General features: G+C 49.5%; 1 protein-coding gene across 9 annotated transcripts in view; it reads right to left on the reverse strand.

The window, feature by feature from the left end:
• Positions 1-12,220, reverse strand: part of CARMIL3 (capping protein regulator and myosin 1 linker 3) — an 83,459-nt gene that overhangs the window by 47,871 nt on the left and 23,368 nt on the right. For all 9 annotated transcript variants that reach the window (XM_060684783.2, XM_087891716.1, XM_060684784.2 and 6 more), the window contains exons 2-9: positions 11,352-11,446; positions 9,256-9,306; positions 7,097-7,156; positions 6,165-6,286; positions 5,795-5,892; positions 3,302-3,372; positions 2,057-2,130; positions 855-930 (exon numbers count right to left, since the gene is read on the reverse strand). In XM_060684783.2, the coding sequence (XP_060540766.2) occupies positions 855-930; positions 2,057-2,130; positions 3,302-3,372; positions 5,795-5,892; positions 6,165-6,286; positions 7,097-7,156; positions 9,256-9,306; positions 11,352-11,446 (647 nt within the window). The remainder of the gene's footprint in view (positions 1-854; positions 931-2,056; positions 2,131-3,301; positions 3,373-5,794; positions 5,893-6,164; positions 6,287-7,096; positions 7,157-9,255; positions 9,307-11,351; positions 11,447-12,220) is intronic.

Raw genomic sequence — 12,220 nt, forward strand, 5'->3', positions numbered from 1 at the left:
CCATCCATTTTCCATCCATCCCTTCATCTATCCTTGTAGCCATCAGTCCGTCCATCCATCCATTCATACTTTCCTCTATCCATCCATCCATCCACCCATCATCTACTCATCCATCCATTCATTCTTCCCATCCACCCATCTATCCATTTTCCATCTATCCCTTCATTTATTCTTGCATCCATCCATCTATCCACCCCCTCACCCATTTAGCCATCCATCCATCATCTACTCATCCATCCATCCATCATCTACTCATCCATCCATCCATCCATTCTTCTCATCCATCTATCCATCATCTACTCATCCATCCATCCATTCTTCTCACGCATCCATTTTCCATCCATCCCTTCATCTATCCTTGTATCCATCCATCCATCCTTCTCATCCATCCATCTATCCATCCATCATCTACTCATCCATCCATCCATTCTTCTCACCCATCCATTTTCCATCCATCCCTTCCTTCATCTATCCTTGTATCCATCCATCCGTCCGTCCATCCATCCATCTATTCATACTTTCCTCTTTGCACCCATCCGTCCGTCCGTCCACCCACCCACCCATCATCTACCTATCCATCCATCCGCCCATCATCTACTCATCCATCCATCCATTCTTCCCACCCATCCATCTATCCATTTTCCATCTATCCCTTGATTCATCCTTGCATCCATCCACCCATCTATCCACGCACCCACCCCTCACCCTTCTAGCAATCCATCCACCTATCCACCATCCATCTATCCATCCATCCATTCTTCCCACCCATCCATCTTGAAAGTCGAGGACTATCTGTAGTGGACAGAAGGTGACCCCAGATAAGAAAGGACTCAAGAACAGTGGAAGGAACCTACCAGTCGCAAATCCTTGCAGTAAAGTTTGGTAAACCACTGGTTGTAAGCCAAAGCTGCCACAATCAAAGCGAGGTCTCTGGGACGAGAAGAAAAAGAAGGAAAAAAAATTTAGAAGAAAGAAAAACCGGCAATACTTCGTCTCAAAAAGTTGTCCTCTGCTTTTAAAACTCACCCTTGAATTCCAGAGCAGTGTTTCTTGACCTTAATCCCTTGAAGCCGCGTGGACTTCAACTCCCAGAATTCCCCAGCCAAAATGGTGCCTGGGGAATTCTGGGAGTTGAAGTCCATGCAGTCTAGAGGTTGAAAAACACTGTCCTAGAGCATTGGGAGTCCCTGAGGGGAAAAAATAAATAAAAGGAGAACGGAAGAAGGGACTGAAGAAGGACAGATCCTCGGATAATTTATGACACTACAACTCCCATGTTCTTTGGAGAGAAGGGACAGCTGCCATCTTGTATTCCCCCAATTGATAATTTTCCAGTTTTAGAAATCATCCTCCCCCTCAAAAAGGAAGTGCTTTCAAATTCTGTATTTTATCTGAGATGACCAGCAAATCACCACTTTGGAGATCTCCGTAATAGATTAAGATTAAGATTAAGTAACCCCTTCCTTCTTTCATTCAAAAAAAGAATAATTCTCTTCTACTCTGAGGTTTCACTCGAGGATAATAAATATGAAGAACGGTTGCAGGAACTGGGCATAACTAGTTTGATGAAAAGAAGGACCAGGAGAGACATGATAGCAGTCTTCCAATATCTCAGGGGCTGCCCCAAAGAAGAGGGAGTCAAGCTATTCTTCAAAGCACCTGAGGGCAGGACAAGAAGCGATGGGTGGAAACTAATCAAGGAGAGAAGCAACTTAGAACTGAGGAGAAACTTCCTAACAGTGAGGACAATTAACCAGTGGAACTGTTTGCCACCAGAAGTTGTAAATGCTCCAACACTGGAAGTTTTTAAGAAGAAGTTGGATAACCATTTGTCTGAAGTGGTGTCGGGTTTCCTGCCTAAGCAGGGAGTTGGACTAGAAGACCTCCAAGGTCCCTTCCAATTCTGTTATTCTATCCTATTCTAATTGTGGGCACCAGGCTCGGCAACCGTTGGAAGGACCGGCAAGAAGAGGAGACCATCAATCCAGGAGGACACGGGGTTGAGAAGGTAGGGGAGACCCCTGACTGCTGGAGGGCTCCAAAGGTGGCTTCTCACCGACTTTCCAAGTGAGAGAAATCCAACAGGTTGAACTCCCGGTTGTCTTCGGAATGATAAATCGTGTCCACATCCTGGAAATGGTTGAAGGGCCAGAGAGAAGAAAACATTCAATTATTTTTTACAATTTCCACAGATTCCTCCCAAGACCTCCAGCAGCTCCTTAAGTACCCCTGTTCTTCCCATCTTCTCCTCTCCCCCGTTGTCATGGCCTGTGGGAAGGACCTTGGGAGTTGGAGGGAAGCTGCAGAGTATGGAATGGATAGATAAGAGGCTGCTGAGCCCTCAGAAGAAATGGGACTGGAGGAACATTCTGGGAGAGGGAGAGGGGAGGTGATGGAGAGGGAAGGAGATGGAGAAGTAAAGAGATGGAGAGGGAGAGGAAAGGAAGGAAGGCAGGCAGGCAGGCAGGAAAGAAAGAGAGAGGGGAGGGGAGGGAAGAGGGAGGGGAGAGAAAAGTAGCCTTGGTAGTACAGGGGTTTAAGGCACCCTGTTATTAAGCTTATTAAGACCAGCTGCCTGCAATTACTGCAGGGTTCGAATCTCGCCAAGGCTCAAGGTTGACTCAGCCTTCCATCCTTTCTAAGGTAGGTAAATTGAGGACCCAGTTTGTGGGGGCAATAAGCTGACTTTGTATAAATATACAAAAGTATGAAGGCTATTGCTTACATGCATTGTAAGCCGCCCTGAGTCTCCGGAGAAGGGCGGCATATAAATCAAATTAAAAAAAAAAAAAAGGAAGGAGAGGGGAGAAGGAAGGAGGGGGAGGGAGAGAAAGGGAGGAAGGAAGGAAAGGAGAGGAGAGGAGGGGGAAAGGGAGAAGAAGGAGAGGGGAGGGGCAAGAGAGAGGGAAGGAGAGGGAGGAAGGAGGGAGGGAGAGAAGGAGGGGAACGGGAGGGGGAGGAGAGGAGAGGGAGCGAGAGAGAGAAGGAGAGGGAGAGAAAGGAAGGAAGGGGAAGGGAGGGGTGGAGGAGGAAGGAAGTAACAAAGAAAGGAAAAAGAAGGGAGGGGAGAGGGGAGGAGAGGGCGAGAGAGAGAGAAGGAGAAGGGAGGGGGAGAGGGGAGGAGAGGGATAGGGGGAGAGAGAGGGAAGGAAGGGGAGGAGAGGAGAAGGAGGACGGAACAAAGGAAGGAAGGAGAAGGGAGGGGAGAGGGGAGGAGAGGGCGAGAGAGGGAAGGAGAGGGAGATGAAGGAAAGGAGGGAGGGAGGGAGCAAAGAAGTTATTTTTGATGAAGAAAACCCACCCACTGAACTTCTTCCCGACAAGACTGTCCATTGTAATCGCAAAGGGCTGCATACGTTTCCGAGAAACCTCCTGAAGACGAGGCAAAAAAAAAAAAAAAAAAGAAGAGTTATATTCCCTCTCAACTACCTTCCTGGCAAAGCTTGACAAGCTGAGGATCCGACCTGAATTTGCAACCTGCATTTACCAGAGTTCCTCTTTCATTCTTTAACCCGAACCTGGCATCTGGACCAGGGGGGTCAAACTCGATCAGGGTTGTGTTTGACCTCAGGGGGCCAAAGGGGTGGGCATGGCAGAGGTGGGCGTTGCCAGGGTGGGCATGGCCAGCTTGACGTCCTGCAGTGCCTCTGCCAGCGAAAACAGAGCCCGGGAGGGCCGCGTGTAGCCCTCCCGGGCTCCGTTTTTGGCTGCGACGTCCTCCTGCAGCCCTCCCGAGCTCCGTTTTCACTGGCAGAGGCACTGCAGACCGGTCCCTTGCCGTTTCCAGATTTCCAATATTCTTACCACCGGTTCGCCCCGTGCACGCACGCTCATTTCGCACACCTTCTGCACGTGCACTTTGCTCGCTCGCTTGACTTCCGCGCACGTGCCCGGCCTCGAAAAAGTGCCTAAAAAGGACGTCGTAGAGTTGCCGCGATCTTGGCTACCGGTTCGCCTGAACTGGTACGAACCGGCTGAATACCACCTCTGCTCACGGGCCAGATCTAAGTACCCCCGTGGACCAGATCCGGACCGCGGGCCTTGAGTTTAACACCCCTGAGCTAGACAATCTAGCGCAGGAGTCTGCAACCTTAAACACTCAAAAGAGCCATTTGGATCCATTTCCCACAGAAAAGAAAACACCGGGAGCCACAAAACCTGGGTGGGCGTGGCCAACTCCACATCACTCACTTCCACCAGTCACATGACACCACCCCCCCCAGCCACACTTACCCAACCGGTCATTAAGGCAGAGAACCAGTTGTTTAAAAACACCGGGAACCACAAAACGCTTTGGACATCTCTCTCTCTCTCCCTCTCCCCTCCCTCTCTGTATCTCTCTCTCTCTCTCTCTCTCTCTCTGTCTCTCTCTGTCTCTGCTGTGGCCGCTTCTCCATCCCCCGCCGTCGCCCTTACCTTCTCAGGCTAGGCGAGGAACGACTGGGAGGGGAGGGCGAGGTGTCTTAGGAAGACCACTTGGGCGACAGACATCTCGCTGAGGATCCTTACAAATGGCTTCTTCCAAATTCTGCTTCAAGCACGGCTAGAGAGCCTTCATTTCGGACTAGGTTTATAACGTTTATATTTATAACCTTTAGCCTAAACCAGTGATGGCTAACCTTTTTGCCATCGCGTGCCAGGAGAGGGGGGGCGGGGGAGGGTCGCGCGCGCACGTGCCCACGTGCATGCGTGCGCGACCCCCTCCCCCCTCGCTCCTGGCACATGATGGCCTGGTAGGCCTGTTTTTCTTTCTTACCTGGTTCCAGATCCTCTCTGTGTATCTGGGAAGGGCGAAAACAGCTTTTCCCACTCCCTTGGAGGCCCTACGGAGGCTGAAAGGGCCCATTTCCCAACTCTCGGTGGGACAGGAAGTGACATTTTTTTGCTGTCCCCAGCCTCCAGAACCTCTCTAGTAGTCTCTAGGAGCCTCTCTAGGAGTCTCTAGGAGCCTCTCTATAAGTCTCTAGGAGCCTCTCTAGGAGTCTCTGGAGGCTGGGGATAGGAAAAAACGTCACCTCCTGTCCCACCGGGAGTCGGGAAATGGGCCCTTTCAGCCTCCGTAGGGCCTCCAAGGGAGTGGGAAAGGCTGTTTTCGCCCTTCCCAGATACACAGAGAGGATCTGGAGCCAGGTAAGAAAGAAAAACGGGCCTTCCCCACCCCGCCCCCAGGCCCTCCAGAGGCAGGAAACAGCCTGTTTCCCTACTTCTCGTGGGCCCAGAAGGCCCGAAAATCAGCTGGCCGGCGCGCACATGCGCCCCAGAGTTGAGCTGGTGTGCCCACTAATATGGCTCCGCGTGCCACTTGTGGCACGCGTGCCATAGGTTCGCCATCACGGGCCTAAACATTATCAAACGTTTAGAACGAGCCACAAAACAACTAGCAAACCATGATGTTTAAAATGGATTTTTCTGCGTTCGGCTTCCTTGAAATGAAATCTCAGCCTCTCCAGGCAATATACCTTTGATAGCCAAGAACTGGGGCTGATGGGGGAAGGAGATGACAGAAATCTGATTTATACGCTTCTAAAGCCTCGGTGGCTACGAGCGCTTAAAAGCAGAATTACGCAGCTAAGTGGACATCACCGTATCCAGCAAAGCAATTTGTAAGCTTTTTATAAGAACGCTTCCGGGATTCAGGTCAGTGGGCTAAGTGGAAAATATACCATAACTGTAATTAAAATTTCATACAAATTTGCTTCGCAGGAAGATAGCAGTGCCCGAAAACTCTCTGGAGTACAAGGATGCGGGGCTGAGAACCCAAGCCAGACTCCGCGCGTCGATCGCCGTCTCTCACCGCAAATGCTGTGAATGGTGGAATTGGAACTTTCCGAATTGGGGGAGACGTCCCGGGAAGTCTCCGGCGTTTCCACGTTCCCGTGACGGATCAGGCAGCTGGAATGGAGTAAGGTGGGGGAGGAAAAAAAAAGCAATTTATATATCAGGAGCGCCCGAGTCTGAATTTTGATCTCATGATCAAGGGGACATTGCAATGGGCGTAAGTCCGAAAAATGGTCGTAAATCACTCTTTTCAGTTCCATTGTAATTTTGAATGGTCATTAAATGAACTGTTGTAACTTGAGGACTAGCTGTTTCAGCAAAAAAAAAGCCCCACCAGGCATTTTTTGATCATTTTCCCAGCATTCTTGCTGTTCTCGCTTACTCACATGGAAGCCGGGTTCGGGAAAATTTTGGCTAAAGCGGAGTTGACATGTCTAGTCATTTGTCCGGCACTTTCTGGAGTTGGAAATTTTAGGTTATAGTTGGCTTTCTCCGTTTCCACCAAGATCTGAAAGGAAGGAAGGAAGGAAGGAAGGAGGGAGGGAGGGAGGGAAAGAAGGAGGAAAGGAAGGAAGGAAGGTGGGAGGGAGGGAGGGGGGGAAGGAAGGAAGAAAGGAAGGAAAGAAGGAAGGAGGGAAAGAAGCAAGGAAGGAAGGAAGGAGGGAGGGAGGGAAGGAAGGAAAGAAGGAGGGAGGGAAGGAAGGAAGGGAAAGAAGGAAGGAGGGAGGGAAGGAAGGAGGGAAGGAAGAAGAGAGGGAGGGAGAGAAGGAAGGAAGGAGAGGAAGGAGGGAAGGAAGGAAGGAAGGAGGGAAGGAAGGAGGGAAGTAATGAAGGAGGGAGGGAGGGAAGGAAGGAGGGAAAGAAGGAAGGTAGGAAGGAAGGAGAGGGAGGGAGAGAAGGAAGGAGGGAAAGAAGCAAGGACGGAAGGAGGGAGAGAGGGAGGAAGGAAGGAAGAAAGGAGGGAGGGAGGAAGGGAAGGAGGGAGGGAAGGAAGGAAGGAAGAAGAGAAGGAAGGAGGGAAGGAACGAAGGAAGGAGGGAGGGAAGGAAGAAGGGAAAGAAGGAAGGTAGGAAGAAAGGAAGGAGAGAGGGAGGGAGAGAAGGAAGAAGAGAAAGAAGCAAGGAAGGAGGGAGGGAGGGAGGAAGGAAGGAAGAAAGGAGGGAGGAAGGGAAGGAGCGAGGGAAGGAAGGAAGGAGGGAAGGAAGGAAGGAAGGAAGGAAGGAGGGAAGGAAGGAAGGAAAGAAACTTTGTAAAGATCGATCCTCAAGCCAATAAATAAAACTATTTTTTTTTAAAAGCGAAATGAGCGGTTCCTTACCTGGTTGTGATTCAATGGGTTTAATGCTCGGATCTCCAAGACGTTGAACGAGCTTTCGGGCTGCCCAAGAGAAGGAAGAAATTTAGTCTGGATTTCTACAGGTATAAAAACTTATGTTTCATTCCCACCGACTGCCATTTCAGGGATTCTATTCTATTCCTCTTCTATTCTACATTTCTATTTTATTTCTATTTCTATATCCTCCCCTCCCCTCCCCTCCCCTCCCCTCCCTTACCCTCCCCACCCCTTCCTTACCCTCCCCTCCCTTACCCCACCCTCCCGTCCAGGGGTGGTTCTAAATTTTTTTACTACCGGTTCTGTGGGTGTGGCTTATTTTGTGGGTGTGGCTTGGAGGTCATGTGATTAGGTGGGTGTGGCTAGCTGGTCAGAGTCATTTCTGGAAGGTCCTCGCACTTACGATGAGTCCTCGCACTTACGACCTGACTCATTTGTTTGCTTTTAACACTGATCAGCTGTAGGACGGCCCTTTGAAGCCCCGCGGCAAGAGTTTAAACAGTTTTTTTCCCTCTAGTCATCAGCTGGGACTCAGGAGGCAGCAACAGATTGGGGGTGGGACCAAATAAAAGGTAAGAATAACGTGGGTGGGGGGGAGGGCGGGGGGGGTGAGAACTGGTTCGGTGACGTCATATCGTCATCGCTACTGGCTCGGCCGAACCGGACCGAACTGGGAGGAACCCACCACTGCTCCCTTCCCTTACCCTAGCCTACCCTACCCTACCTTATCCTCAGGGGTGAGATTCCAAAATTTTAGCAACCAGTTGCTGGGTGGGCCTGGCCATGGTGGGCATGGCCTACTCAGCCTCCTGCACCATGGCCAGGGAGGTGTTTTCACCCTCCCCAAGCTCCGGAGGCTTTTCTCGAGCCTCCAGGAGAGCGAAACAGCCTTCCCCGGGCTCCGGAGGCGGGAAACGGGCCCATTTCCAGACTTCTGGGAGGCCCTTTTTTTGCCCTCCCAGAGCCTCCACACGGGCCCTGCAGTTACCTGGCATCCAAAATGGGCTGCGTGGAGACTCCTGGGAGGGGCACGGCAGGACGGGGCCAGCCAGTCCTTGCAACTACCAGTTCGGCGAACCAGATGTAAAATTAGCATCCAATTCGCCCAAACCAGTCCGAACCAGCTGAATCCCATCCCTGCCTATCCTATCCTATTCCATCCTTCTGTATTCCGTCCCATCTCATCCCATCCCATCCCATTATTTCTTTAATTTTGTTTCACTTCTCCAAACACTTACCTGTGGCATAACTCTTGATCTAGAATTGGCAGCTACAGATAGTCCTCGACTTACGACCCCAGTTGAGCCCCAAATTTTTGTGGCTAAGCGAAACATTTGTGAAGCGACTTTCGCACCATTTTACCACCTTTCTTGCCACCGTTGTTAAGTGAAGCACTGAAGTCGTTAAGTTAGTCACGCGGTTGTTAAGTGAATCAGCCTTTCCTATTGGCTGTGCTTGTCAGAATGTGTTGTGGCCCGTCAGCGGCCTGTGCAGCTAGTAGCTGATTCCGACAGTGAGGAGGCTGGTGTGGTGCTGTGCCAGCAGCCTGTGCAGCTGGCACTCGAGTCGGACAGTGAGGAGGCTGGAGAAGATGTGGTGCCGGAGGCGGCGATTCAGCCAGGGCCTTCAGAACTTCCAAAAGCTCCCTTAAGTGAAGAGGACGAAGAGGAGGAGCCTCTTCTCGATCCACGGGCGCGCAGAGCTGCCAAAAGGCAGGAGTGGCTCCTCAGGAGGAGGTCTCCTTGAGAGTAAGGCTTGGGGCTAATTGGCCACTCCCTTAGCCTATTTAAGGAGGAACGCCGACTGAAGCAATTTGCAGGGAACAACTTCGTTTACATACCTTCATGTCTGGTCTTGCTTATCTTATCAGCTCCCTGCAAATTGCTTCTGGGCATTCTGCCAACCACAGTAAGCTTTCAGTATTATTCTTTGAATAATAGAAATGAAATGAACAGCATTTAACCCTCTTCCCTTTAGATCAATGTTCCTCAACAAACTTTAAGATGTGTGTGGACTTCAACTCCCAGAATTCCCAGCTTTGGTGACTTTGGGCTTTCTGGGAGTTGAAGTCCAGCCATCTTAAATTTGTTGAGGTTGCGATACGCCGTCTTAAATTAACCTGTTTTCTCCTTTGTTCCACTCACCTTGGCAGGCATCTTAATTCCAAACAGATAAATACGCCAGGTGGTAAGAACCTGTCAAGAAAAATAATAATAATAATAATAACAATAATAATAAAGCAGAAGAAAGCTAAAATTGGTGGATTTCACAGCACAAATTGGCTGCAATCGGAGACACGCGACGTGACTTTTTTTCCATCCTACATTCTCAAATTGTGGGGTTTTTTTTGGTTTGTTTGTTGGTCCATGCTCCCTGCCCCCAAGGTCACCACGGCTGGGGATAATGAGTATTGTCGGCCTTATTGGAAGACACCCAATCAGCCACACTTGCCGGGCGTACGAATTCCTCTGCACCCTGTGATGCTTTGGAAAGGAATATTGGAAGGCGGAACCGAGAAAGGCATTTGTGAGTCTGTTGTTGTGTGTGAGCGAGAGAGAGAGAAAAAAAAGACAAATTGACTAATTAGGAAGTCAGAGGGGGGAGCGAGTGTGAGCCATTAAAAGATCTCGCGCAAGGAAAACAAGAAAGGATGAGGCGTCTTTGCCCATTTGCAAGGGAGAAGAGGTGAATTATTGATGGCTTAAGATTTCTCGCTTAGCAACGGGGGGTTGGGAGGCACCGAGGAGGCCCCGGAGATAATATACAACCGGCACAATTGCTCCCTAGCCGTGGTTGAAAAAAAAAAAGATCCATCAGGAGTCTGGTGGCAGCTTTTACGACTCGTCCTTTTTATTAAAAAAAGCAGAAGCTTTCCAGCGCATCCGAGGAAGCGATCGGCAGCTTACAAAATATGCTTTTTTCATAAAATGAGCGGGTTGGAAAAGATGTTACCGGACTCCTGAATTTTTTTTTTTTTTTTGGCGACCGCAGAGTTACCCCGTTCTTCTCCCTCCTTAAGCACAGGTGGGAAACTCAAGGCCCGTGGGCTGGATCCGGCTCGCAGGGTGCTTAGATCTGGCCTGCGGGGGCCATCTTGGAAAAAGCGAAGGTCCGGCCCACAGTGTCTCTGCCAGCGAAAATGGAGCTCGGGGGCCACTCTGTTTTCGGCCGTGATGGCCTCCTGTAACCCTCTGCCGGCAAAAACGGAGCTGGTGGGGGGGTCCATTTGCACTGGCAGAGGGCTGCAGGAGACCGTCACAGCCGAAAACGGAGGTCATGAGGCCCATGCGCAGCCTCCCTGAGCTCCGTTTTCGCTGGCAGAGGGCTGCAAGAGACCATCACAGTGAAAACAGAGCTCGTGAGGCCCATGCGTGGCCTCCCCGAGCTCCGTTTTAGCTGGCAGAGGACTGCAGGAGGCCATCACAGCTGAAAACGGAACTCTGGAGCCCTATTCTTTGGCAGAGCGCTCGTGCCACAGGCGCCCCTGATACGAGTGACCATGCCCACCCTGGCCAAACTGGCTATGCCCACCCTCACCACGCCACCCCGAGGTCAAGCACAACCCTGATGCGGCCCTCAATGAAATTGAGTTTGAAGGGGGAAGGTCCTCCCAGGGGATTCTGGAAAGGGAGGAGGAGGGGGAAGGTTCTCCCAGGTGATTCTGGGAAGGGAGGAGGACGGGGAAGGTCCTCCCAGGGGATTCTGGGAAGGCAGGAGAAGGGGGAAGGTTCTCCCAGAGGATTCTGGGAAGGCAGGAGGACGGGGAAAGTCCTCCCAGGGGATTCTGGGAAGGCAGGAGAAGGGGGAAGGTTCTCCCAGAGGATTCTGGGAAGGCAGGAGAAGACGGAAGGTTCTCCCAGCGGATTCTGGGAAGGCAGGAGAAATGGGAAGATTCTCCCAGGGGATTCTGGGAAGGCAGGAGAAATGGGAAGATTCTCGCAGGGGATTTTAGGAAGGGAAGAAAAGGGGGAAGATTCTCCAGGGGATTCTGGGAAAGGAGGAAAAGGGGGAGATCCTCCCAGAGGATTCTGGGAAGGGAGAAGAAAGGAGAAGCTCCTCCCATCTCCTCTTTTCCCAGAGGATTCTGGGAAGAGCAGAGATGATTGTACAGTGAACCCAACGAGGACATGGCGCTGGTCCACAAGGTAACAACGAGTATGTTTGGACACATCCCTCCCACCATCGGGTGCCCCCTTGCCACCCTCTCTCCGGCGTCTGCCACATCCCCAGAAAATCTCACCAGCACCCGGTCTTCATTTTTCTTGGGTTTGGTTTCAAGCTTCACCCTCACCAGGAGATGGATGGCAGGCCGGTTAAGAACCTTCCGGATGCTTTCTGCGAAGGAGAATTGGAGAATTAGGATGGGAAGGAAGGACTTCCTCGACCAACCACCTCAGTAGATTTGGGATCGGCTTCCAAGGAAAAACAGGCCCGCTGGTTTGTTCCCCCATCTGCAATTCCCAGATTAAAAATGCCACGGATACCAGAATAATAGAATTGGAAGGGACCTCGGAGGTCTTCTAGTCCAACCCAATGGTCATAAGTCTCTTTTTTCAGTGCCGTTGTAACTTTGAACCATCACTAAACCAACTATTTCAAGTCAAGGATTGTTGTACACCTGGAATTTGATTATATTACTAATATTATTGTATTGTATTATATTGTATTGTATTATTGTATTATATTGTAGTATTGTATTGTATTGTGTTATTGTTTTGTATTGTATTATATTGTATTGTATTATTGTATTATATTGTAGTATTGTATTGTATTGTGTTATTGTTTTGTATTGTATTATATTGTATTGTATTATTGTATTATATTGTAGTATTGTATTGTATTGTGTTATTGTTTTGTATTATATTGTATTGTATTATTGTATTATTGTATTGTATTATTGTTTTGTATTGTATTGTATTATTGTTTTGTATTGTATTATATTGTATTGTATTACTGTATTATATTGTATTATTTTATTACTGTATTCTATTATTGTATTGTATTATATTATTGTTTTGTATTGTGTTGTATTATATTGTATTATATTATTGTTATATTGTATTATTGTATAGCACTATTGTATAGTATTATTGTATTATATTACTGTAT

The sequence above is a fragment of the Pantherophis guttatus genome, chromosome 4 (genome assembly GCF_059756535.1).
Source record: "Pantherophis guttatus breed Tessera chromosome 4, ASM5975653v1, whole genome shotgun sequence".
NCBI lineage: Eukaryota > Metazoa > Chordata > Lepidosauria > Squamata > Colubridae > Pantherophis > Pantherophis guttatus.